We start from the raw sequence: 26,779 nt of genomic DNA on the forward strand, positions 1-26,779 counted from the left end.
ACGCGCTTTTTCCTCTTCGCAACTCCCCGCGTTTTCCCATCATGGACAGTCGTCCTCCGAAAAGACAACGTCGATCAGTCCATAGAAGTGAACTCAAGAGAGCTTCATCTGATTCTATCAAGCCCGCCGCGCTCTCGTCGCACCCCAAATCAACACGAGCGCGTCCCAGTCCAGCCCCATCGACTCGACATACCCCCGGAGGCTCTTCCCCTTCGCCCTCTCCATCGAAACCTGGGTCGTCCCCGAAAACAAACAAATCCAAGTCTCTTCACCATTTTTTCCAGCCAGCAACAGACGGGCAACGATGGTCCTCGCGGAAGTTGGAAGGGAAGCGATCACTGGCATCGGCCGCAGACACATTAGACGCAGATGAAATAGAGGATGACTATGATTCATACGATGAGATATTCACACAACACATTGCTAGCCAAAACTCTAGCTTCAATCCGAACTCCTCCTCCGCCTCCAATAATGGCCCAACCCGGGCGTTGGTATCCAAACCCAAAGCCACCACAGCACGACAGACTAATCTATCTACCAAGCGATTTATCATGCCATCAGATCCCAAGAGCCATAGTCCTCAGCAGTCAGATCCCCAATCTCTGAGCCAACAAGTCGACCATCGTCCGTGGGCTCAACGATTCGCTCCAGTAAACATAGACGAGTTGGCCGTTCATAAGAGGAAGGTTGCTGATGTACGAAAATGGTTGGAAGATGCATTTGCAGGGCGCGGGAGAGAGGTAAGCGATCCCCATGACCCTTCGCTCAGCCCAAGGAGCACAAGACCGTTTTTCTTTGCTAACAGGAAATAGAGACTCTTGGTTCTACGAGGCCCCGCAGGCTCGGGGAAAACGACCACCATCTCACTACTCTCTGAATCACTGGGTTTCGATATTGTGGAGTGGAAGAATCCCGCGGTCTCTGAGTTCACAGGCCAAGATTATGTCTCCGTGAGCACACAGTTTGAGGAATTCCTAGGCCGGGGGGATCGGTTCGGAGGACTTGACCTAGAAGATAGGGTCGAAGTTAATGATCACCATACTTCGCTGTCTCAAAAGCAGCGCATACTTTTGGTGGAAGAATTTCCGACAATGACAAGTCGAAACTCTGGCCTGGCTGCCTTTCGGACATCCCTCCAGCGCTATTTCGCGGCCGCTGCAGATCATCCATTGGAGATACACCCACCGATTGTGATGGTTGTGTCGGAGACCTTATTGGGCTCAGCGTCGTCGATATCAGATAACTTCACGGTCCATCGATTACTCGGGCCAGCATTGTTTAACCACCCCAGCACGAAAATAATAGACTTCAATAGTATCGCCCCGACTTTCATGCAAAAGGCCTTGAACTTGATCCTGGAGAAAGAAGCCCGCAGCTCAAAGCGTGCCCGAATCCCTGGTCCGATCGTTCTCGAAACGATCTCCGAGATTGGAGATGTCCGCAGTGCCGTATCTTCTCTGGAGTTTCTATGCTTAAAAGGCGACGATGCCGGAAAATGGAGTGGCACTCTCACCAAAACTAGAGGCAGAAGGTCTCGCGGGCACACAACATTGACCCCAATGGAGGAGGAGTCTCTCAAAATGATATCGCAAAGAGAGGCGAGCTTGGGGCTATTTCATGCTGTGGGCAAGATTTTATACAACAAACGCCTTGATTCAAGTCTTGTACCCAACGGTACAGTGGTTCTTCCTTCACCACCGGACTATTTATCTCAACATCGCCGACCTAAGGTCTCACAGGTGGCAGTAGATGCATTGGCCGATGAGACCGGGACAGACATCACCACATTTATATGTGGTCTTCATGAGAATTACCCGCCCTCCTGTGATGGAGTCTCTTTCACTGACAGCCTCAATGCATGCATCGAGGCATTATCTGATAGCGATATCCTCAGTACTGACCGACGGCCTACTCAGGGCGCGCGAAGTGGCATGGGGGCAGGTATGGTACCCATAAGCGCTGGAATTGATAAGCTGCGACAGGATGAGATCAGTTTCCAGGTCGCCGCACGCGGGCTGCTATTTGGTCTGCCCTATCCTGTCAACCGCCGACTGGCCACTGGTGACGGCAGAGGTCGTGCGGGTGATGCACATAAGATGCTGTATCCATCCTCTTTGCGGCTATGGAGAAAGTCCGAGGAGATTGAAGGTCTCGTGGATTCATGGATGACACAAATGTTGGATCCCTTTGGCGATCCACATCTTCTGTCACACGGCATGAGGTCTACCGAATCCACCGAATCCATAGGTGTTAGGTCCTGGCGAAGTCTCCGGGTCGGTCATCACGGCCCTTCTGGTGCAGACCATTCTCCAGCTTCTACGGTGACAATGCTGTCACGTCCCGATGCGATACTTCATCAATTACCATACATGGCTCAGATCCGGTACACTGAGCCTGAATCCAGGCAATTGAACCAGATCACGGGGATCCGAAGGAGTCGGTTCGACGACGTTGATGAAGATGAACTGCCCTCGGCATCACAGCCACTCCAACACAGCAATCCATCTGGGCCTCGAATACCCCAAAAAGAAGAAAAGCTATACCTTAGCGACGATGATATAGTGGATGATTGAGTTCGGATGTAGAAATTGTTTAGAGCGGAGAAAGCACCGATAAGAGTCGTTATCAACACGGGATCCACACGCTTCTCCAACTTTCCTTCGCTTCTTTCTACATTGTAATACCACCTTACCGTCATTACCTTTCCCCCGGAACAAGTCTGAACAGTGGAGACCACAAGGATCCAATTGCAAAAAAAAAAAATAAAAAAAAAAAAAAAAATAAGAAGAAACCCCCACCCAATCCCCCATATCGCAGCGCCATACGACTTACTCGCTAGGGGTCAACATTTTCCCCGCACACTTCGGCATCAACAAACCAGGATGATTCATGATGGCGACAGCTTGAGACAGAGACCCGATACCTACAAAGCCAACGTCTCTAAAGTCGAAGCTACTAAGCACACTGTGACAGCCTCATCTGCCGAGCAAGTCCATCGGTCTGCGGAGTCTGGCAAGTTGAAGGATGCTGGCTTAATTGCTGCCGCAGCGCATGCTGCGGTGCCCAACTGGGCCAACATGCTCCTGATGGTCTCGCTCATCTTTGGTGGTTGTTGTGCAAATGTGAGTGAACAGTGACCTTTGGAATTTGTCTATCGGGGTATGTCAACGAAGAGACAATGTATCTAACATTGAACATAGGTGTTCACACTCGAGGCCATTATCAAGTAAGTTTTTACATTTATACGGTGACTCGAGCACTTATCACCTTGGAGGACACTAATCCTGGCTGCAGAGAACAGTCTACCGCAGGTCAGCTCCCTTGTATCCCGTTACATATATTTGGATACCAATAATCGATACAGGCCCCCTGATCACTTTCGCACAATTCGTTCTATGTGCCATCTTCACCCTTCCCCATTTCCTTTCCTTCTCTGCGGGGCCCCGAAACCTGTTCCTCAGCCCCCGAGCGATCCCACTCCGATCATGGCTGATTTATACTGCATTTTTTGTCTCGGTGAATATGTTGAACAATTGGGCTTTCGCATACAAAATCTCCGTGCCTCTTCATATCATCATCCGGTCCGGGGGTCCTGTCGCTTCCATGATTGTGGGATACATATTCAATGGTAGAAGGTATTCTTCGGGCCAGATCCTCGCAGTGGTCATGCTGACAGCAGGAGTGGTGGCCGCTGCCCTGGCTGATGCACAGGCCAAAGGTCAGAACTTGGAGATGACACCCGAGTTGGACGCGGCTGTCATGACCACCACGATTGGTTTCACCATTCTGGCATTAGCCATGGTTCTGTCGGCCTTCCAGGGGATCTATGCCGACCGACTGTATGCAACCTATGGTCGTGATCACTGGAAGGAGGCCTTGTTCTACTCCCATACCCTTTCTCTGCCTTTGTTTATAACCAGCACCTCGCAATTGTCATCACAGTGGCAAGTGGTGGCGTCCTCGCCCTCGTTCCTATCGAAGATCTCTGATGGGTCAGCCCCAGCTCTTTCTGATCTTTCTAGCAACACGACACCATCAGTACTGTCGACGGTCATCCTGCATTATGCATCGATCCAATCGCTGCTAGATCAGCTTCCGGTTCAAGTGGCTTATCTGATGATGAATGCATTGACCCAGTACTTGTGCATCCGAGGCGTACACCTGCTGTCGGCCAAATCCTCCTCGTTAACAGTTACCGTGGTGCTCAACATCCGCAAGCTCGTATCACTCTTACTGTCGATCTATCTATTTGGAAACCACTTAGGATCTGGGGTTTTGATCGGCGCTATCTTAGTTTTCTTGGGGGGAGGATTATATGGATTTGAAGGAGCACGGCTGCGGAAGGTGGCCACCAAAAAGGTCCAGTGAGGCGACAAGAAATGTATAAATCAGATTGAAGCATACTAGGTTAAACCGGCCTCTTCAGTCTAACAGGAAGATTTGGAGACAATCAATTGGGAGTGAACTTTCGGCCTTCTTTCCCTATGAGTTTGGACATGAGACCAGGATTTCATACTTTGCGTTTCTCTCGAGCCTCAGATGTATGTAGTAGTCAAGACATACTGTAACCAGATGGATACCCAACACGGGAGTGAATGGTCAGGCAATCATACATAGATGGAGTCAAGGGGTATTTCTAAGCCTCGACATTGGAACGTACGGCAGCAGGGCATTGATCAGAAAGGTTAGGGCTTCAAGGGACGAGAGTAGATATGTGACGAGCATGTGCATCCGATTTCCATCTCCACAAGAATGAGAGAGAGAGAGAGAGAGAAAAGGAGAAAAAGGAAAAAAAAAAGTAGTTTAATTGTACATCTTCAAACACAAAATATCCCCATACTCAAAACAAGCTTATGGAAGTTAAGCCAAAACGCCCTCTGGCATATCTATAACACTTCACCCACAATCTTCGCGGCCTCTTTGTAGGTATCCAGCAACCGCTCGCACTTCTCACGCTCGGCCTTGATGCCATCGTCCTCGTACAGCAGCTCCCCGAACAGATCCTCCTTGTAGAGTTCGCTGACCAGTCGGTTCTGAACGACATCCTTACTGTGGTTGACGAGCAAGTGCATGATGGTCTTGGGAACCTGATCGGCAATAGTCTCACGTACAATATGGAAGTATGAGGAAATCAGCCGACGAATGAGTTCAGTCTCCAGCATCTCCCGGTCAGTGAGAGTGGGTTCTGCGTTTTCATTGGGCTGGAAAGAAAGAAAGTTGTTAGCTCGTGCGGAAGAGAGAGAGAGAGAGCTGATATGACTCACAAACACAGATACATCACCTCCATACTCAGAAGGAGCGGTGTACTCCTCTGACACCGGTGACCGAACCTCTGCGCGGCGGATGCTCTGACTGATACTAGGCTCACTCATGTGGGCAACTCGATTCAGCTGCTGGGGTGGCGAAGCCGGATTTTGAACGCCTTCCTTGCCGAAGAAGTAGTTCAGGAAGGAATCACGGGTAGTGTGCGAGCCACCGAAACCGGCCGATTGACTTGCGTGGGCGCCATTTAGAGTGGCTGTGATGCCATTCTCCGCGTTGCGGCCCACATTGGGAGACATGCTACGTGTGCCTTTGGTAGAATGGTTTCGAAGGGGCAGATTGTGTGGTTTGGATTCCGACTGGGCTTCCTCGTCCTCTGGCATGCCAACAGTGCCATTGGCCGCGCCGAGCTCCTTCTGGCGTCTCTTTTCTCGTTTCCTCTTCTCCTCAGCCAGGATAGCCTTCCGCTCCTCTTCTTGCCTATTCTGAATGATCGACTGCATGGCAGCTGCAGCGCCAGGGAAGTTGGGGTGGTTGGTATTAATGTAGGCCCTTTGAATGGAAATCAAAGACTCTACATAGCTGGAGCATGGTCCCAGGCGTTCACGAAGAAGATCCGATACCACTTCAATCAGCTTGCCCTGCAGGCGAGGAAAGCGCAAAAGCTCTTGCGAGCCACAGGTATGGCAAATCTTGATCAGCTCTTCGTAGACCAATTCCACACAGCGTTGGGAGGGCGCCTCGAGCAACTTAATCTGCGGCTTAACTAAGAGATCGAATGCGAGCTCTGGCACAAAGAGACTGGGTCGAGGACCCGTTGAGTTGCGGATGGCCGTTCTAATATCCGAAACTGTCAAGTTGTGTGTAGGGTCAATTGTCTCCAGAGAGTTGCCAAAGACCTCGTTGAAAATGTAGTAGATTCGCGCACCGCCACAAAGCTCCTTGGTGGATATTTCAGAGGATGTTCCGTCGATGGACGAGATGAAGGAAGAGGCAAAGCGAGTCATAAGCTGCAAAATCAAGGATCCCCGATGCTCCTTGCCACTAAATTGTTTGTTGCCGTAGCTAGCCAACTCTTGTTGGGTTTGGCCCATCAAGGTGTTCAGACGAGCTTTAATGTCGGGCAACCGGTCTCGAATATGGGTCATGAGGGTGGAATTCAAGGTCTTGGCCAAGAACTGAGTACCACACCGGTTGGCCATGTTGCGGTATGCCGGGTGGTGGCGGAAGAAGTCTGCTTCGGCACGCAAAGCATCGGCAAGCGACTTGCCCGACTGGATATCCTGTTGCGATCGATTGACCACGCCGATAAAACCCAATTTCAGAGGGTAAACCCGGCCAGACAAGATGTCCATAGCATTAGTCCCGTGATCCATGAGATCCAGCTTGGACAAAACTCCAATTGTCCTGCGGCCCATGGGGTCCACCTGGCGCGCCAGCTTCAATGCTTCCGAATTGACCAGGTCCACGTTGGCCGGTGATACTGCAAGGATTATGCTATTCGGTTTGGCGATGTATTCTAAGATGAGAGTCCGAGTCTGTTTTTCAATGTCGGAAGGTTGATCGCCAATCGGCACTTTGGTCAAGCCTGGCAAGTCTACCAGGGTCAAATTGAGGACATGGGGGGAGAATATCTTGAGGTTGATTGGCTGCCGATTGATTCCCTTGTTGCTTCCTGCAATCCGTGCCGTCTCAGCTTCAATTTCCTGCTTGACAGACGCAAAATCCTCGAATTTGCGGCCGGGCTGGTGGTGGAATTCAGCCCATTCGTGCTGGCCGGCGACACTGGCTGCAGTGTGCGGAACATGGACCTCATCGTGATCGGGCAGGTCTTCACGCTCGCTAGGGATGTTGATAAGTTGCAGAATCAAGGGACGGCGAGTAACGATGCCGCTGCCGCGTGGTAAGAAGTCTCGTCCAACAATGTTCTCCAGTACTGACGACTTGCCCGATGATTGGGAGCCGACAACGACCTGAATCCAAGGTAATTAGTTCCAAGTCCACATCCAAAACAACTTCTTCATCGGCTTCACTCACAATCTGAGGCAAATCAAGGGAGTCATTTCCAATAGTGTTGAACACCAGGTCCTGGAGCTTGTTCACAGTGACAAGCAGATCCTCACCTAGCGACGCCATTTTGGTATATGTGTGTGGGAAAGGGGTTGGGGGGATGATCTAAGGCCGACACCCAAGTCTCAGCAACAGATACCAAAGGGTGAGAGGTATCGGCAGGATCAAACTGCCAGGAAGTTTACAAACGAATATCCCTCGCGCGTGGACGGACACACCTCGGAGTCTCACACTTGTTTATGCCGCTTTTTGAGGCACGTGATGCTGACTGATGGCGGGTTATGTAATGCTCATGACGTCTTTCAATTTGATATGGACATTCTCTGTACCTACAGTATACTATGGACCTACAGGCGATCTGCAGAGAATAAATAAAAGAGCAGAATTTGCGAAAGTGGCTATTGTATCCACCATCATGATAGCAGTGTCATTTGAAATTGACTTGAGTTGGAAATACATTTGGGGCGTATCGCATATAATGGCGATGGAAAAGAATGAACGACAGAAGCTGATAGTGAGCAAGGGAGCTATTTACACACACATGATTTGGGGACTTCCATGTTTTACTCATTCAACTGTACATAATTGGCCGGGAATAAGCCCCGGGCCCCCTTATACTCACCAAGCCACCAGTCATCGTCGGGGAATTCCTATATTCGTAGTTAGCAAATATAGGGTTTCGTACTCGGGCAAGATACTACTTACTACATTCAATATAGTAGCACCCTCTGGGAAGCTGAGTTCATTGTCTTCTGCAGCCTCGTAGTCATAGAGTGCCGATGCAGTCGGGCTATGGGTTTCAGCAGCAGAAGAGTGCTCGGGGGCCGCAACAGGGGCAGGAATGGGCTCTGGGACGGGCTCTGGAATGGGTTCAGGCTCAGGCTCTGCGGCTTGTTCATGGGGATGAGAAGCGGGAGCGTCACCATCCACGATTTCAACGTAGTTTCCAGGAAACAGGCCACGTTCGCCCTGAGCGTTTACTCCCAGCCACCAATCGTCGTCGACCATCTCAATGTCAGTGACGTATTCGCCTTCACGGAGTTCAATCTCGTTGTCTTCAGCCTTCTCATAATCATACTGCACCACAGCGCGCAATTCGCTCTGGTGTTGCTGATCAGGCACAGTGGCTTCAGCCGCAGCCCGGCCCAGGTCATGAGATTCATCCTCGAGATCCTTCTCGTCTGGCACAGTCTCTTGGAGGCTTTGCACAGGCAAAGCTGGAGGCGGAGAGTGCTGCTCCTCGTGCGCGTCGGTCACCCCGCGCCCCACGGGAATCGCCACGCGGATGGGGGAGCTATCACGCACTGGAGGAGTCGGAGGGGTGGGAGAGCGAGGCTGGGGAGGTGGGGTAGGAAGCTCTTGCTGAATGTCATGTACCTCTTCCGGCTCGATGGGACCCGAGGGCAAACCAGGAACGGGAACCGGGCGACTGGCCTGGGGCACAGAAGGAGGTACCTCAGCTGCGATCGATTGAGCAGGTGGCTGGGCGAACTGATCGCGCACGTCCGGAATATGGGTGGACGGTTGGACTGTCTCCGCATCCTGCGGGTCAGAAGCCCTCACATCCGCGGTCTCAGGGACCGACTTCTCCTGAACGGTCTGGACAGGTGCCCACGATTTACCCGTGTATCCGCTCTTCCATTCGCTGTGGCCACTTGTCTGGCTCTGAATCGGCCGTTGAGGCAGAGCGTCGCCTGCCGGTCCAACGTCGCGCTCCTTGGCCTTCCGTTCTGCCCACAATTGAGCGGGAGTTTTGCCTCCCTGGTCCGCAAAGGTTCGACTGGCGCTCCCGACCTGGACATTCGGGGTGGTCGATGATGCTCCAAAGCTGGTGGGCAGGGGTGGTTTAGTGCCGGGGAAAGACGGACTAGAGCCAAATTTGTTCGCAACCTTGGGCTTAGGCAGATTTGTCAGACGCTCCGCCTCCTGATTGACCGCCGGTCGTTCAGGGAGCGTGGTGGGCTCGTTGCGAGGAACGGAACCCGAGGCTGAAGCATCATCATTCACACCGTCGGGCTTTTGCGATCGAGCACGAATCGCGGCGATGTCTACTTTGCCTACCGGTTCATAGGATCCTTTGACAGGAGCCGGACGATCGTCTTTCAGCTGGCCGGATTCTGCGGCCTGGCGCCGGATGGCAGCAATATCGACCTTACCGACCGGTTGGTAAGCACCGCGGACTACGTTACCTCTGTCTTCTTCAGGGGCCGAAACAGGCGGTCGGGATGCGGGGGACTGGTTATCTGTTTTGAGCTGTTGCAGGTTCACCTTGGTGGGCTGATATGCGGGCTGAACCTTTTCCAGTTGGGTTCGGGTGACCGGGGGTGCATCTGCACCCCAGCCGTCATCATCCACAGCTGCCGATGGCTTCGGGCGCAGTGCCGGGGCTGGTACTGAGGCGATGCCCCCTGAGCGGGTTGGAGTGAAAACCGGCTTGCTAGCGACCGGAGGCCGAGGTGCCGGCGTTGGAGCCGGTGCTTGCGATTCCGGTGAATACTTTGAGCCAGACGAGTCTGCCACTCGTTGGACAATGCCCTCCGGGGAAAGATGACCGTCCGCTCGTGCTGTAATCTGAACGTGATATCCCTAGCGTGAATTACCAGCGATCAGCTCAACTGTGTGGGGTAGATTAGGGGGGAAGGGGGAGTCTCTCGCACATGTAGGAACTTTGATACACTGGCTAAGTGACTGGTAAAATAGCCCTTGGTTCTCTCGGGGACACCTTCACCACACCAGGCAATAAGGACGTTCTTTGGCAAGCCAGTGTTAGGGTCGGTCACCTTGACGTAGGCGAATTGTACACGACCTTCGGAGAATTCATCGATGAGATCGAGTAATTCACCCTCTGCAGAGAATTTGTGAGCAAGTTCCAGATTTACGTGAGAAGAGGATGTCTAACCACCAGTGTTTTGAACCTTTAGCACACTTTCCTTGTTCCCGGAATCCTGTTGGAAGGCATTGACCAGTGGGGTTGAGACGGAGAAGACGGCCCATTGGCCATATGTCGGTGAGCCATTCTTGGGAGGGATTGAGTTCACAACCGATTGATAGCTCTTCGATATCGAAGGCCCGTTAGCCGACAGATTGAGAGATGCCATGGTGGGGGGGTCAAAACGAGGTAAGAGAGTAAGCAATGCTGCACGAGGTTGGAAGAAGATTGGTGGGGTGGAGGGCGGAGGGAAGAAAGGGGCGGAGGGAGGCGAAGCTATTGAAAGATCCGCAGTTATCAGTTTGATGAGACCACAATGCCTCGGTAGATGTCAAGGGTGGTCAATTTGATGGTGTATGTTTTGTACAAGTAGTGGAGAGGGCAGGAGTGGTAAAGCAGGGAAGAGAGGGGAAACTTGCGGGAGGGAAGTGCTATAGGCAACGAGGGTATCACTATTTAGGTTGACACATTAGGTTAGATAATCAAGTTTCTACACCAATTGCATATGAATCTAAATGATATCCATGATCGCGATCACGATCACCAAATCAGATGATAATAGCATCTCACTCTGGATCAGATGCAACTTTCCTATACTCCATAGCAGAACCAAGAGGAATTCCAAGCTTCAAGACCCAACAACGCGATGACTAAGTAATTCAGATATCCACGTCACTAGCTCGAACTAAGATAGCTTATGGATATAAATAGATCGATTCATACAACTAATAAAAGGATCTCCTTCTGACTACTGTATCCATCTATGGTCTCTAGTTATCGCTACAACAAGAGAGATCCACTATAGCTCTGCATGTGAAGGACCGAGACATTCTAGACCAACTAGAATATATACTGTATTGCTCGGGTCCAGGGTAGCTATAAAGGGCACATTAGCTAACAAGTTCACCTCGTCCATGAAACTTCGATTTGAATATACATATGAATGAGTGTGGTGTATCATACATGACACAGAGTATCCCATGGTTGACTCACCGAGAAGTGGAACCGACCTTGAAGCTGTGGCTTACATGTATTTTTTTTTTCTTGCTCCCCCTCACTTACATGTTTCGAAGAAATCTGGAGATCTCCTTTCCCTTCTCTTCATTATGAAATAGGAATTCATCAATCCTACTCTCCTCTCTATTTACTTTTCTCTAAAACAGAATCTCTTGCGTGTATTCCCTCCCCTTGTTGTGGCCCTCAGCCTCTTTTCCTTCCCCATCTGCGGTGTACCACAAACCTGACTCCAAAGTCATGGGATCTTCCGAGTCCGACGAACTCGGTCACATTCCCAATCGGAATGCCAGCCTATCTTTCGAGGGCGAGCCGCTGGCCTCGCCAGACTTCGATCACACAACTGCGAGCTCCCCCGCTCTAGAAGACCCGGATGCCAAAGTATCAGCTGACATTCTACCCCGGGATCAACAGCAGAAAACTGCCACCTACGACTATGCCTACGAGAAATCATTGAGCCACGCGGAGGCGAAACTATTCTATCAGCACCACCAGCTTGCGTCCAAAAGTGGTGAAACCACAGGACCGGTGAGTCCAGTGCCTTCGTGGCGCCCGACGGGCGATTCCCAAGACGACATTCTAGCAATGGCCGCTGAGGTTAGTCCCCGGCACAAGAGCCACCCGACAGGCAAGGATTCCATGGTCGTGGAGTCAGACTGGGACCTGGATTCCAGCGCAGATCATGTTGCCGATGAGGCGATCCATAGTAGCCAGCTGGCCGACCACTCGAGTCAGAATCACGCGGGACCCGTGGGGATAACACATGGTCAAGGGCCTTACTTGTCGAGTGGAGAAAACTCCCATGGAGCTGGTCTAGGAATCGTCTCTCAGGGGCCTGGCGGAGACGCTATCACTTCTGAATTGCATGCCGTCTATCGCAAAATCAAGGGCCTCCTGGATCGACGTGCTAAATACCTAGCGCTGTCGCTACAGAGACCCGGTGATGATCCCAGGGATCGCCCTGATTGGGAAATCTACCCCCCACCCCCTGAGCCTGCCTGGGACGAAGGAAAAGAATATCAGCCTGGAAGTGTTGGGGGGCCGGCCGATCTAAACGCGAAGAAGAGGAAGATGGGGCAAGATATAGGTGAAGACTTTGATATGGACGAACTGACTCCGCTACCTGGCGAGTCCTCCTGGACCTATCGTATGGATAGCAATAGCGTCTACCAGGTTTTTGAGTCGGAAGCAGCAGCAGATCGGCACGAACCGATAGTCCAGATTCCATCCCTTCGTGATTTCTACATGGACCTTGACGCAGTCGTAGATGTCTCCTCTGAGGGGCCAGCCAAAAGCTTTGCTTTCAAGCGCCTCTCGTATCTTGAAGGCAAATTCCAACTCTACACGCTCCTGAATGAGTATCAGGAGATCGCAGACAGCAAGAAGGTACCACATCGCGACTTCTACAACGTGCGCAAGGTGGACACTCACGTTCACCATTCGGCTTGCATGAACCAGAAACATCTTCTGCGTTTCATCAAAAGCAAGATGCGAAAATCTCCCGATGAAGTCGTCCTCTTTCGAGATGGCAAGCATCTCACCCTCCGGGAGGTTTTCGAGAGTATCAACCTGACGGCTTATGACCTCAGCATCGATACGTTAGACATGCATGTAAGTCCTGACTGGCTTGCGTCAGTTGGGAGCGTCACTAACAGCATATAGGCACATACTGATTCCTTCCATCGGTTTGACAAATTCAATCTCAAATACAACCCCGTGGGCGAGTCCCGTCTTCGTGAGATATTTCTCAAGACCGATAATTACATCAAAGGCCGCTACCTGGCAGAAATCACCAAGGAAGTCATCTCCGACTTGGAGTCCAGCAAGTATCAAATGGTTGAATGGCGTATTTCAATATACGGGCGATCTGCCGATGAATGGGACAAGCTCGCCGCCTGGGTGGTAGACAACAAATTGTTTTCCCCCAATGTTCGCTGGCTGATCCAGGTCCCCCGGCTATATGATGTATACAAGTCCAGTGGAATGATGGAGAACTTTGAGCAAGTCATTGCCAATGTCTTCCAGCCACTATTTGAAGTGACCAAGGATCCATCCAGCCACCCTAAACTTCATGTTTTTCTTCAGCGTGTGGTGGGCTTCGACAGCGTCGACGATGAGAGCAAGGCCGAGCGTCGGTTGTACCGAAAATACCCTATCCCGCGGGATTGGAACACCAAACAGAACCCCCCATATACCTACTGGATCTACTTCATGTTTGCTAATATCGCCTCCCTCAACCACTGGCGACAACGGCGGGGGTTCAATACGTTTGTCCTGCGACCCCATTGTGGAGAGGCGGGTGATCCAGATCACCTTGCCGTTGGATTCCTTTGCTGCCACAGTATCAGCCATGGTATTTTGCTGCGTAAAGTACCTTTGCTGCAGTACCTGTATTACCTGGACCAGATCGGCATCGCCATGTCACCCCTCAGCAACAATGCTCTGTTTCTAACCTACGACAAGAACCCCTGCGCCAGCTTTTTCAAGCGTGGACTCAATGTATCATTATCAACCGACGATCCGCTACAGTTTGCATTCACGAAAGAGCCTCTCATTGAGGAGTATTCGGTGGCGGCTCAAATTTATAAGTTCAGCGCCGTTGACATGTGTGAATTAGCCAAGCACTCTGTCATCCAGAGTGGATTTGAACTTTCCTTGAAGAAGCGGTGGCTAGGCTCAAATTGCAACCTTCCAGGATTTGCAGGCAACAATGTCGCCAAAAGCAATGTACCGGAGATTCGTGAAGCGTTCCGGCACGAGACGTTGCAGTCCGAGTTGTCATTGTAAGTCACTTCATGTTTCAATGATGAAGGGTTCAATCGCTGATGATTGCATTTCAGAATTGCACGATATTCTGAAGGATCAGTTGCTGAGGAACAGAATGGGCTAGCCCCAGGCCTCTTACACACTGCTAAGCAGGCATCTGCTAAACCTGGGCCTCACGGTATGTCCTTCACTGCAAAATGAAGTCCATTTCAGAGAATTGTGATTAACGTATACCGGATGATTCGAGCAGTTTCGCCCTAATCGACTCTTCATAGTACCAAGTCAAGCACCAATTTCAAAGGCCTGGGGCCTCATCAATAGATAGCAATGCCAATAATGCCGTGGTCCAAAGGTTACAGCTGAGATGCCGCCCGTAGGTCTAGGAGTAGTACATCTTTCTAGGAATTTTACATGAGACGGTTTGCAGGGCAAATATGCTTTCTCGCTCAGAAATACAAGATATTGACGAAAATGGGCCCCCACCTGAGCTTCCGTCTAATTCTGATGTATTGGGTTATCTCCAGGATATATTGCTATGGGTTGGGAGTAAGGAAAAGAGCACACTGGATCATATTCGTCAGGTTGAGAGCTTGATCAGCGAGTTTAGCAGGATTCAGGTCGATGAGAAACGTCAGGTGACCTTGGAAGATATGGGATGGATACCTAAATAGGTAATAGGGCTTGGGGCTAGATATTTTATTTATTATGTCATCATCTCACCTAACGTAATTCACCCCCAAGCGAGCCACCCCCCATCCGAGCCACCCCATCAACTTTCGATAATTCAAATTAACGTAATTCAACCAAAACAACGTAATATTAAATATATAAGCTATTTAGCTAAATTTGGACAATGTGTTATCTTATGCCCCTGAATACCGCATTTAGAGCATTTTGGTGGCGCCCTAGATCGTCGTCCTTGTGCTCCTGGTTGACCGGTCGGCTCACTATTTTGAGGTTCAAATCGAGCTTTTCTAGCAATTTTTGCTAGCTCTTTAAGCTCAGCGACGGATACACCCTCTGGATGAGCTATCTGGAGCTTAGACGTTGCTTTTTTTTACTTAATTTTCTCGTTTCCAGCACGTAAAAGCTCGTTTTCTCGAGCAAGAAAAGCGGTTGATTGCATCGTGATTTGACAAGCTTTTAGCACCTGATCTATAGCGGAATTCAATGGACTTGGAGGGCTCCTAGAGCGTTGATTTAAGAGCTTTTTAATCGAGGAAGCTTGCTTCTGGAGCTGCTTATAATTCAATGGTGTCTTAGGCTCCCATGCGCTGCTTTCGCTTCCTCGAGATAGTGGTGGGGTAGGCGTACGAAGTCGAATATCAAGCTTTGAAATCACTCGATTTGGATTATATGGGACTAATCCAGTTGCTGAGAAGCTATTTCTGATCGTTTCTGCTTTAAAAGCCTCGTTTCGAGCGATTGGAAAAGCGTCAAGAAAGTCCAATTTATTAATATGATTTTGACCCATCCGCATAACGTTTTCAACGCATTTCCCATACGCACGCTTTAAGACAGCAAAACAACCTATATCAAGAGGTTGTAAAAGATGTGAAGAGTGCGCTGGCATGTAAATTGGAATCACGTCGTTTTGATAGCAAATTTCGTCGAATTTTGGAGTTAAATGGCTTCTATGACCATCGAGAACTAGAAGTCGATATTTCCCCTTTATCCTCGAGAAAGTTGATGGAAGAAAGATCTTTTGAAGCTAACGAAGTCCAATCTCGTCCGAGGTCTATCCATTTGGACTAACCTCGAATTGCCAGTTATCTGGAAGGCCTATAGTCTAACCTTCGTTAAAGAGTTTGGCTTTAAATATCACCATTGGAGGAAGGCTATATCCAGACGCGCCTGTACACTTAATCGAGGTTACCCATTCACGATTCCCGGGCTGTAAACGAGCTCGCCGACCGTAATATTCAGCTCTCGTTATAACCTTTGCGGTCGCGGTTAAGCCCATTGCGAAGCCTGTCTTATTAAAGTTATATATATCATCTTCGTGGATCCCATGCTCGGATATTATCTATTGAACTAGGTTAAACCATTCTTTAATGATTTCTGGGTCCTCGCACTTAGCGCGCTCGTAATTATAGCGTCTTGAGAACCTAGTAACGAGCTCTAGGTGACGTTTAACGAATTTTATGACCTAATTTTTACCGACTATTTAAATCGGGGTCGTTCCACGTGTCGCTAGTAAGAGATTAGCCATTTCTTGCACCATAGAAGGTCGTGGGGCCGCTCCACGTATATCCATAGAGATTATCCATTTCTTAAGCGAATTCTCCTCGATTTCAGTTAATTTAAACGTTTTAACGCGTGATTCAACGTGATTTTGACGTCTATTAAGACGGAATTGGAGCGTTATGCGAGGGATATCATATATAAGCGCTACTTGACGAATTGTTAATTTTTCCTACTTTTTAATAGCCTGGATAGCAAGCAGAATCCGACCCTCTTTTTGAGTCAAATTTTGACGATTTTGAGAGCGAATTAGGGGCATGGTGGTTGGTTGAAGAAGGGTGAGACTAATTAATTGACGCGTTTTAGTTGGGGTGGCTCGGATAGGGGGGTGGCTCGCTTGGGGGTGAATTACGTTAACGTATTTCACAAGCGAGCGAGACACCCGGTCGGCCGAGACACCCCAACCAAAACGCGTCAATTAATTAGACCTTCCTTCTTCAACCACCTACCATGCCACTAATTCGCTCTTAAAATCGTCAAAATTTAACGCAATAAGAAGGACGTATCTTGCTTACTATCCAAGCTTTTGAAAAGCAGGAAAAACTATCAATTCGCGAGGCAGCACGTATATATAATATACCCAATTCGACGCTCCACCACCGTCTTAAAGGACGTAAAAACCGCGTTGAATTACGCGTAAATTCGTTCAAACTAACTGAAGTTAAGGAGAATTCGCTTAAAAAATAGGTGATCTCTATAGATATACGTGGAGCAGCACCACGACCTTCTATGGTGCAAGAAATGGCTAATCTCTTACTCGCGACACGTGGAACAACCCCGATCTAGACCGTCGGCAAGAACTAGGCTACGAACTATATTAAACGACACCTAGAGCTCAATATAAGGTTCTTAAGACGCTATAATTATAAGCGTGCTAAGTGTAAGGACCCAAAAATCATTAAAGAATGGTTTAACCTAGTTCAAAAAACAATATCTAAGCACGGGATCCTCGAAGATGATATATATAACTTTGATGAGATAGGCTTCGCGATGGGCTTAACCGCGACCGCAAAAGTTGTTACGAGAGTAGAATATTATAGTCGACGCTCGGTTTTATAACCTAGAAATCGTGAGTGGGTGACCTCGATTGAGTGTACAGGCGCGTCTGGATATAGCCTTCCTCCGATGGTGATCTTTAAAGCTAAACTCTTTAACGAAGCTTGGACTACGGGGCTTCTAGATCACTGGTAATTCGAGGTTAGCGATAATGGATGGACCTTAGACGAGATTAGACTTCGTTAGCTTTAAAAGATCTTTCTTCTATTAACTTTCTCGAGGATAAAGGGGAAATATCGACTTCTAGTTCTCGATGGTCATAGAAGCCATTTAACTCCAAAATTCGACGAAATTTGCTATTAAAACGATGTGATTCTAATTTGCATGCTAGCGCACTCTTCATATCTTTTATAACCTCTTGATATAGGTTGTTTTGCTATCTTAAAGCGTGCGTATGGGAAATACATTGAAAACGTTATGCGGACGGGTTAAAATCATATCGATAAATTAGACTTTCTTAACGCTTTTCCGACCGCTCGAATCGAGGCTTTCAAAGCAGAAACAATCAGAAATAGCTTCTTAGCAACTAGCTTAGTCCTATATAATCTAAATCGGGTTATTTCAAAGCTCAATATTTAGCTCTGGACGCCTACACCACCACTATCTCGAGGAAGCTAAAGCAGCGCGTGGGAGCCTTAGACGCCATCGAATTATAAGTAGCTCTAGAAGTAAGCTTCTTCGATTAAAAAGCTCTTAAAACAGCGCTCTAAGAGCCCTCTAAGCCCGCTGAATTCTACTATAGATTAAGTGCTAAAAGCGTGCTAAATCACGATGTAATCGACTGCTTTTCTTGCCCGAGAAAACGAGCTTTTACGTGCTAGAAACGAGAAAATTAAGCAAAAAAAGCAAGGTCTAAGCTCTAGATAGCTCATCTAGAGGGCATATCCGTCGCTAAGCTTAAAGAGCTAGCTAAAATTGCTAGAAAAGCTCGATTTGAACCTCAAAATAGTGAGCCGACCGGTCAACCAGGAGCATAAGGACGACGATCTAGGGCGCCACCAAAATGCTCTAAATGCGGTATTCAGGGGCATAAGATAACACATTGTCCAAATTTAGCTAAATAGCTTATATATTCAATATTATGTGGTTATGGTTGAATTATACTAATTTGAATTATCAAAAGTTGATGGGGTGTCTCGGCCGACCGGGTGTCTCGCTCGCTTGTGAAATACGTTAACGTAATTCACCACTGAGCGGATCATCCCGGTCGGGCGGATCAACCCATCAACTTCAATTAATTCAAACCAGCACAATTCACCCGAAATAACATAATATTAAATATCTAAGCTATTTAATCAAATTTGGACAATGCGTTCTCTTATGACCCTGGATATTGCACTCAGAGCATCTTGGTGGCGCCGTAGGTCGTCGTTTTTGTGCTTCTGCTTGACCGGTTGGCTGGTCGAATGGAGCTTCAATTTGACTATTTCGATCATTTTGAGCCAGTTCTCGAAGCTCAGCGATAGATAGGCCTCCTAGACCTGATATCTGGAGCTTAGAACGTGCTTTTTTTTGCTCTGTTTTCTCCGCGCCAGCGCGTAAGAGCTGGTTCTCACGAGCTAGAAAAGCTGTCTTTTGTATTATGATTTGGCACGCTTTAAACACCTGATCTACAGCGGAATTGACTGGGCTTGGTGGGCTCTTAGAGCGCTTTTGTAAGAGCTTCTTAATTGAAGAAGCTTGCTTTTGAAGCTGCTTATAATTTGATGGTGTCTTAGGCTCCCACGCGCTGCTTTGGCTTCCTTGAGATGGTGGTGGTGTGGGCGTCTGGAGCTGGATATTAAGCTTTAAAATAACTCGATTTGGGTCATATGGAACTAAACTAGTTGCCGAGAAGCTATTCTTGATCGTTTCTGCTTTAAAAGCTTCGATTTGAGCGTCTGGAAAGGCGTCTAAAAAGTCTAACTTATTAATATGGTTCCGACCTTGCCGTATCACGTCCTTAACGCACTTTCCGTACGCACGCTTTAAGACGGCAAAATAACCTATATCAAGAGGTTGTAAAAGATGTGATAAGTGCGGTGGCATATAGATTGGAATCACATGATTTTGAGAGCAAATTTCGTCGAATTTTGGAGTTAGATGGCTTCTATGACCATCAAGAACTAGAAGTCGATATATCCCCTTTAACCTTAAGGAAGTTAATGGAATAAAGATCTTTTTAAGCTAGTGAAGTCCGATCTTATCCGAGGTCTATCCATTTAGACTAACCTGGAACTGCTAGTCGCCTGGAAGCTTCATCTCTTTAGCCTAGCCTCTAATATGAAGTTTTCCCTTAAAGATAACCATCGGAGGAAGGCTATATCTAGATGCGCCTGTACACTTAATCGCGGTGACCCATTCACGATTTCTAGGCTGTAAAAGAGAGCGTCGACTATAATATTCTGCTCTTGTAACGACTTTTGCGGTCGCGGTTAAGCCCATCGCGAAGCCCGTCTCATCAAAGTTATAGATATCGTCGTCATGGATACCATACTTTAAGATCGTCGTTTAAACTAGGTTAAACCATTCTATGATAATTTTTGGGTCCTCGCACTTTGCCCGCTGATAATTATAGCGTCTTAAGAACCTTATATCGAGTTCTAGGTGTCGTTTAACGTATTTTATGACCTAATTTTTGCCGACGGTTTGAATCGGGGTCGTTCCACGTGTCGCGAGCAAGAGATTAGCCATTTCTTAGACCATAGAAGGACGTGGTGCTGCTCTATGTATATCCATAGATATCACCCATTCTTTAAGCGAATTCTCCTCAATTTAAGTTAATTTAAAGGAGGTTGCGCGTAATTCGACGCGGTTTTGACGTCCGTGAAGGCGCGCGTATAACGTCGTATATGGGATATCATATATACGTGATGCTCGACGAATTGACAATTTTTCCTGCTTTTGAATAGCTTGGATAGCAAGTAAGATACGTCCTTCTTGATGCGTCAAATTTGGACGATTTTGAGAGCGAATTGGTGGCATGGTGGGTGGTTGAAGGAGAATGGACTAATTGATTGACGCGTTTTGGTTGGGTTGATCCGCCCGACCGGGATGATCCGCTCAGTGGTGAATTACGTTAATAATGTACAACCCGCTTATTGTACATATTTTTCCTTGGATAGTAGGGTGTACCATAAGCGGGCTTTGACTGTACTAGTAATCGAGTAATATAACCTTGGTATTTACCCTTTCAGTCTAGCGGCATTATTGCTCTGCAATTCTTACTCTTGAAATTCTCATGAAACTTCCAACAATCTGGCCAACTCTCTTGTTTCTTCATCAGCTATGCCCGATTCCAATTTATTCAGCAACACTGGCCTCCCGGAAAGATTTGTCTTGACGAAACTTCAAGTCCCCGGAGAGCTTGATGATGCGCAATTGACAGAATATTTTCAACCATTGCTTCACACCCCTGGCCACAATCGCTCTATGTGGGGAATAATTCAAGATAAACCCAAAACTGCTCTACTAGCGACTTGTAAGTACCGCTCGGGAATTCTAAAGATAAAGATACTGACGTGCTCATGAATTCTCAGTGTGGGAGACAACCGATGCAATAAAATATTTTCAAGACTCTCCCTCAGCCCAGCTTCTCTGGGAAACTTTGGCAGCAAAGAACATTATAATCCTTAGCTCCCACGAAACCCCTTATGTTGGGAATTGGTTTGAGGTCTTGGGTTCTTCATTCATTCAATTATTCTAGGTCTACTTCCAGGCTCCTGTAACCGACGCTCAGAGGACTGAAATTTCAAAGCTAAGAGGCCTTCGTCCGCCAGCCTCGGGCTTCAGCGTACCGAGACATCATAGGCCTCAAACAGAAATTCCAATCAAGGCATGGGCGACCCAGCCAGAAAGCAATGCGACTCAGTTAATGCTATGGCCACACTTTTGGCGGAACTCGGAAAAATCCGAGTGGAGGCACGGATTAACAGAGGTATTATTTAGCAGTACAATTATAGGCAAGCGTTCCAGAATTAACGATTTCAATGCTAAGCTACAAGAGGTGGGCTTAGTGAAATAGACAGAAGACTTTTGCTCTTTCCAGAGGATACGTGCTTAACATAATTTTTCGGGCTTCATGAAAAACGTCATCTAAAATCATTCTAGTCTAACATTTCAGTGGCAAAAATGTCTTTCTCTTCTCGTCCCGCTTACTTGATATATTACACGCCTAATCATACCGAGCTTTCACTAAACTCTGTCCCACGACACTTTTCACTTAATTATAGCTAAAGGAGTTCACCTACACCAGAATAGAAACTCCACCTCTGGTTTATCGAAGTCCACTAAGTCTACTGGAAGTACTAATATCCAACACCGAACCACATATATGTCTCAGGATTTCGTCGAATCAACGTCTGGTAATTTTCATCGTAGCCGCTCAGGATTCTATCGGGGGTCTTAAGGTATTTTTATTGTTTAGTCCATGAATCTTTATATGATTAGTAAAATTGAGTCATTGCGAAGTTTCCAAACTTATAAGTACTAGTAATATCTAGAGTCTGTTCGTTTCCAATCGTGAGATAGAATAGCTTTGATAGAACGTACCGCTCCATAGGAGAATATCCGTGATAGAAAGGCCCTTCGCGGGTTCCTTATCTCTAAGCGTTTCACCGGCTTTATCATTTATAAATGCAGATAGACATAATGTGATAGAACTAGGGGTCGTTTCATGTTAGGTGGCTCCCAGACGACTATTGCTCACAGTGCAGTAAGTTTTCCCTCTATAATTAATATCGAAGAGGTACTGCCTCATGTCATCCAACTAATACGGTACCTTATTATTCCGTACACTCCAGCCATTCTTTTGCACCGTCCAAAGTATTCTCTAATAAGGCGGAATATTCTCAATTAACACTAGGCTCAAGTAGTCACTGGCAGTCAAGTCGTATTCAAAGATATCATTTCCATTTATATCCTTAGCTACGTCAGACCGCTGTAGCTTTTGGAGCCACTTATCGTTATAGAATAGGTATGGAATGTTGGCTATTGTAGTCTATCTATCTAAGAAGTTCGTCACAATTTAAAGGTTCGCTATTGTCTTATTAGTATATTGCGTTCCTTTAGGCCATATTGGGAAATTTACTTTGAACGAAATTTATTGCGTCCGTATCATCGGGGGACATGTTGAAATAAGACCAGAGATAATTTTTTATAACTTTATTCTCTGACGCAGAAGGATGTTTGGCATCGCTTAGTGCCTGAAGGCCTGCATTAACCAAAGTCCTACTCTTAGATAGCTATTTTCTAAGCGGATCTAGGAGCTACGAGCTACAGCTGCTATCTAAGTCTGTGTTTGCTTTGATTTAAAAGAGGGAGTCAAGACTTGGTAAGGCGAGCACGATAGGTATAATATAGCCCTAAACTAGGGCTAGAAAGTTGATATACATCGCCTTGATCAAGCGCCTTTACTTAGGCGACGGGGTATGAGGATGTCGGAGAAGCCCAAGAAACAGAATACGCAAATATGCATTTAAACTTATTTTCACTACTTCGCTTATGTAGTATATATTATATGAAAATAATCGAATTATCCAAAAATTACATATATATGCCTATGGTATTGTAACTGAGACATAATGTCGGCTCTCTTTCGGCAAAACAATCATCGTAGGGTATGGTGAGGCCCTTCCAAGGTTAGTGGGTCACTTATATTTATTAAGGCGCTAAGCTTTAGGAACAAAATGTCTTAATAGCCTCGGAGATTGGTTTTCTACCGATGCCCAAGAGATGATAAGAACTGCGACGTTCTTAGCGTAAAGATATGAGATATATGGAGTTAAACCACTAGAATATTTTAACTAGTAGATCTTGGCGATTACTGCTACTATATAAGGGTACTACATAAGGGTCCAGGTATTAAGCGCGACCCACCTATCTAACCAAGTTTACGGAATAGAGTATAGGGCTCGCCTTAGCGCAAACATGCAATCTCTGGCTTTCTAGAGATAATACTTCACAATAGTTTAAAGAAGTCGCACCTTACTACATAGGCACCATCAGCCGTGTACGGTGTCATTTCTATAGTCCTACATCGTTAGTCTACTCTTAGCCATTTTCAATTTAAAATTTAAAGGCATACAGCCATAATATAGGGAAAATTATGCCCAAAGGGCTCTGGTGAAGTTTAATTGAATTGATTAAACGAAAAGAGTAGCTAATGTCTAATCAGTGGGTCGCAGAATACAATATTTGAGACTCATACTATTTAATAGATTCGGGATGCGGTTAGTCTACTCTTTCAACCAGAGACTATGTTTAGATATAACTTGTAGTATGTTGGGTGAAACATAAAGAGATTGATGGTGTTGAAATTAAAGGCATCCTACCTATAATTTCAGCGTTTTCTCTAGACCTTTCCGCTAGAAGTATTATTTCTTCACTCTTGATAACTTACTGTCATAAATGGCATCGACATCTTTATTATTCTTCCTGGCTGCCCTTGCTAGCATTAGCGGGGTCTAGGCCTTATCTAAATGCTTCAAATCCGTCTATAATAAGACGATCGCCTTATTTAATAGTGCACCTTTTACTTATAGCCTTGATCTTGATACGGTAAGTTATTGTCAGAACTGGTGTAACGAAATCCCCAAGTTTTAGGCGTGGGTTTATGTCGAAAATTCCGGCTATTATGACCTTTATCGTACTAGGCCATTAAGTCTTTTGGATAATAGTGGCTTCACTTTTGGTGGATGTGAACCTATTAATGTAACTCGACCCGTCGTTACTACCACAGACCGAGCTTTGATTCCCACGCCTAGTAGCACTCCTGTGGAATTAGGAGACAATTTCTCGGTATGGATCCAAATCCTTTATGGCGTTACTATTTCTTCCTAGCTAACCGTCTGTTCCTTGTAGACCTATGTAAGGCGCGAAGTGGGTCAGCACCGATATAACCGCCACCACCAATAAGGGTCTAATGCGCGAGATGGTGGAAGAGTCTGAGAAAGTATTTTGAAATCATGTTCAGAGTCAAAATAAATATAGCGATTGGTCAATTTTATGATAGGCTTAGGGAAGACTTCTCTCCGTCGTATCATTAGTAAATACTAAACTACGTTTGTCTACTTAATTGCGTTTATGATAGATAGATAAGTTAGACCTAGGACGCGGGGTAAAGATGCTGGCAAGCCGAACATAATGTGGAGCACGAAATGCCGAGTAATTCTAAACCCATCTCTATCCTTTAATCCCACGCGAGGTCAATAAAGCCACTATGCCACTAAATGGCAGCCTAGGTGACAGCGCTAGTGTTTAGCATGATAAAAATTTCTAGGGTCAGGGTCTAAGACGCTAATTTTTGGATGTGACGGGTCCTCGGGTATACGCCGTGAAAGAGATAGTAGATTTTCTAAGTGGTCTGTGTAGGTACTAGATTAGCTAGTGATAATTTCTTTAGCGTTGAAAATATTCAAAGGATTTAGTCTAGTGGGAATCAGTTCGCTATACCCCGAAAACGAGAAGTCTGTATCTAGTAGTAACTGCGCTTAGTGCGCCATAACAAAGTAACGTATTTCACCACCGAACCGGCCACCCCACCGGCCCGGCCACCCCAACTAAAATATTATAATTTAAACTAGAATAATTCAACCATAACCACATAATATTGAATATCTAAGCTATCTAACCAATCTTGGACAACGCGTTCTTGTATGGCCCTGAATATTGCATTCTGAACACCTTGGTGGAGCTCGACGTCGTGGTTCTTGACCTGGATTTTGACTGGTTGGCTCTCTATCTTGAGGTTGAATTTATGGAATTTCAACCTTTTGGGCTAATTCTTTGAGCTCTGCCACTGATAGACCTTCTGGATGAGCTATCTGTTTCTTAGAATTTGCCTTCTTTTGCTTCTTTTTCTCGTTTGCGGCACGTAAGAGTTGGTTGTCTCGAGTAAGAAAAGCGGTAGATTGTATCGCTATTTGGCATGCCTTAAGCACTTGATTTATATGCGAATTTAACGGGCTTAGTGGGGTCTTAAAGCGCTCTTCTAAGAGCTTTCTAATTAAAGAAGCTTGTTTTTGAAGCTGATGGTAATTTAATGGTGTCTTTGGCTCCCACGCGCTGCTTTGGCTACCTTGAGAAGGTAGTCGTGAAGGTATAGGTATAGGTGTATAAAGTCGAATATTAAGCTTTGAAATCACTTAATCTAGATTATATAGAACTAATCCTATTGCTGAGAAGCCGTTTTTAATGATTTCTGGCTTAAATGCCTCGTTTCGGGCGATTAGAAAAGCGTTAAGAAAGTCTAACTTATCGATATGGTTCACTCTATTCCGCATAAGATTTTCGATGTATTTCCTATACGCGCGCTTTAAAATGGTAAAATAACCTATATTAAGAGGTTGTAAAAGATGAGAAGAGTGTGGTGGTATGTAAATTAGAATCACGTCGTTTTAATAGTAAATTTCATTAAATTTTAGAGTTAGATGACTTCTATGACTATTAAGAACTAAAAGTCGATATTTCCCCTTTATCCTTAGAAAAGTTAAGGGAAGAAAGACCTTTTGAAGCTAACGAAGTCCGATTTCGTCTAAGGTCTATCTATTTAGGCTAACTTTAAAACGCTAATCATCTGGAAGTTCATTAGCCTAACCTGTGATGAAGACTTTACCCTTAAAGATAACTGTTGGAGGGAGGTAAAATCTAGACGCGCCTGTAGACTCGATTAAGGTTACCTATTCACGATTTCTAGGTTGTAAAAGAGAGCGCCGACCATAATATTCCGCTCTCGTTATAACTTTTGCGGTCGTGGTTAAGCCTATCGCGAAACCAGTCTCGTTAAAGTTATATATATCATCTTGATGGATACCATTCTCTTAAATCGTCTTTTGAACTAGATTAAACTATTCTATAATGATTTTAGGGTCCTCGCATTTCGCTCGTTCGTAATTATAGCGTCTTAAGAATCGTGTATCGAGTTCTGGGTGTCGTTTAACGTATTTTGTGACCTAATTTTTGCCAATAGTTTGAATCGGGGTTATTCCACGCGTTGCGAGTAAAAGATTAGCCATTTCTTGCACTATACTAGGTCGAGGTGCCGCTCCTTAAATATCCATAGAAATCACCCAATTTTTTAGTGAATTCTCCTTAATTTCAGTTAATTTAAGCGAATTTGCGCGTAATTCGACGCGGTTTTCGACTCCATTAAGTCGGTCTTGGAGCGTTGAACGTGGGATATTATATATACGTGCTGCCTCGCGAATTGACAATTTTTCCTATTTTTTAAGAGCCTGGATAGCAAGTAATATCCGGCCCTCTTGATGTGTTAAATTTTGACGATTTTGAGAACGAATTGGTGGCATGGTGGTTGGTTGAAGAAGAAAGGTCTAATTAATTAACGCGTTTTGGTTGGGGTGGCCGGGCCGGTGGGGTGGCCGGTTCGGTGGTGAAATACGTTAGATGACCCACTTAATAATATTGGCTTAATACAGGATTTCTAAATACCCCCAAAACGTG

At 46.5% G+C, this 26,779-nt stretch overlaps 6 protein-coding genes across 6 annotated transcripts; 4 read left to right on the plus strand and 2 right to left on the minus strand.

The window, feature by feature from the left end:
• Window positions 1–41: 41 nt before the first annotated feature.
• Window positions 42–2,573, plus strand: N7484_000127 (uncharacterized protein; the record flags this gene model as incomplete). The annotated part of the gene is made up of 2 exons (XM_057110548.1): window positions 42–740; window positions 813–2,573. The coding sequence occupies 2 exons, from the start codon at window positions 42–44 to the stop codon at window positions 2,571–2,573; spliced, it is 2,460 nt and encodes an 819-aa protein (XP_056977774.1).
• A 309-nt stretch (window positions 2,574–2,882) lies between these two features.
• Window positions 2,883–4,368, plus strand: N7484_000128 (uncharacterized protein; the record flags this gene model as incomplete). The annotated part of the gene is made up of 4 exons (XM_057110549.1): window positions 2,883–3,122; window positions 3,201–3,226; window positions 3,295–3,311; window positions 3,365–4,368. 4 exons carry the CDS (start codon window positions 2,883–2,885, stop codon window positions 4,366–4,368), a joined length of 1,287 nt encoding a protein of 428 aa, XP_056977775.1.
• Window positions 4,369–4,886: 518 nt separating this feature from the next.
• N7484_000129 (dynamin-related GTPase DNM1) lies at window positions 4,887–7,398 on the minus strand (the record flags this gene model as incomplete). Its single annotated transcript, XM_057110550.1, has 3 exons — window positions 4,887–5,201; window positions 5,265–7,235; window positions 7,300–7,398. The coding sequence occupies 3 exons, from the start codon at window positions 7,396–7,398 to the stop codon at window positions 4,887–4,889; spliced, it is 2,385 nt and encodes a 794-aa protein (XP_056977776.1).
• A 497-nt stretch (window positions 7,399–7,895) lies between these two features.
• N7484_000130 (putative actin binding protein) lies at window positions 7,896–10,430 on the minus strand (the record flags this gene model as incomplete). The annotated part of the gene is made up of 4 exons (XM_057110551.1): window positions 7,896–7,982; window positions 8,038–9,918; window positions 9,990–10,177; window positions 10,232–10,430. The coding sequence occupies 4 exons, from the start codon at window positions 10,428–10,430 to the stop codon at window positions 7,896–7,898; spliced, it is 2,355 nt and encodes a 784-aa protein (XP_056977777.1).
• A 1,085-nt stretch (window positions 10,431–11,515) lies between these two features.
• Window positions 11,516–14,242, plus strand: N7484_000131 (uncharacterized protein; the record flags this gene model as incomplete). The annotated part of the gene is made up of 3 exons (XM_057110552.1): window positions 11,516–12,886; window positions 12,938–14,058; window positions 14,116–14,242. 3 exons carry the CDS (start codon window positions 11,516–11,518, stop codon window positions 14,240–14,242), a joined length of 2,619 nt encoding a protein of 872 aa, XP_056977778.1.
• Window positions 14,243–20,608: 6,366 nt separating this feature from the next.
• Window positions 20,609–21,344, plus strand: N7484_000132 (uncharacterized protein; the record flags this gene model as incomplete). Its single annotated transcript, XM_057110553.1, has 3 exons — window positions 20,609–20,801; window positions 20,860–20,993; window positions 21,027–21,344. The coding sequence occupies 3 exons, from the start codon at window positions 20,609–20,611 to the stop codon at window positions 21,342–21,344; spliced, it is 645 nt and encodes a 214-aa protein (XP_056977779.1).
• Between the last annotated feature and the right edge of the window lie 5,435 nt (window positions 21,345–26,779).

Source organism: Penicillium longicatenatum, assembly GCF_028827895.1.
Source record: "Penicillium longicatenatum strain IBT 33135 chromosome Unknown contig_11_segment0_segment0, whole genome shotgun sequence".
Taxonomy (NCBI): Eukaryota; Fungi; Ascomycota; class Eurotiomycetes; order Eurotiales; family Aspergillaceae; genus Penicillium; species Penicillium longicatenatum.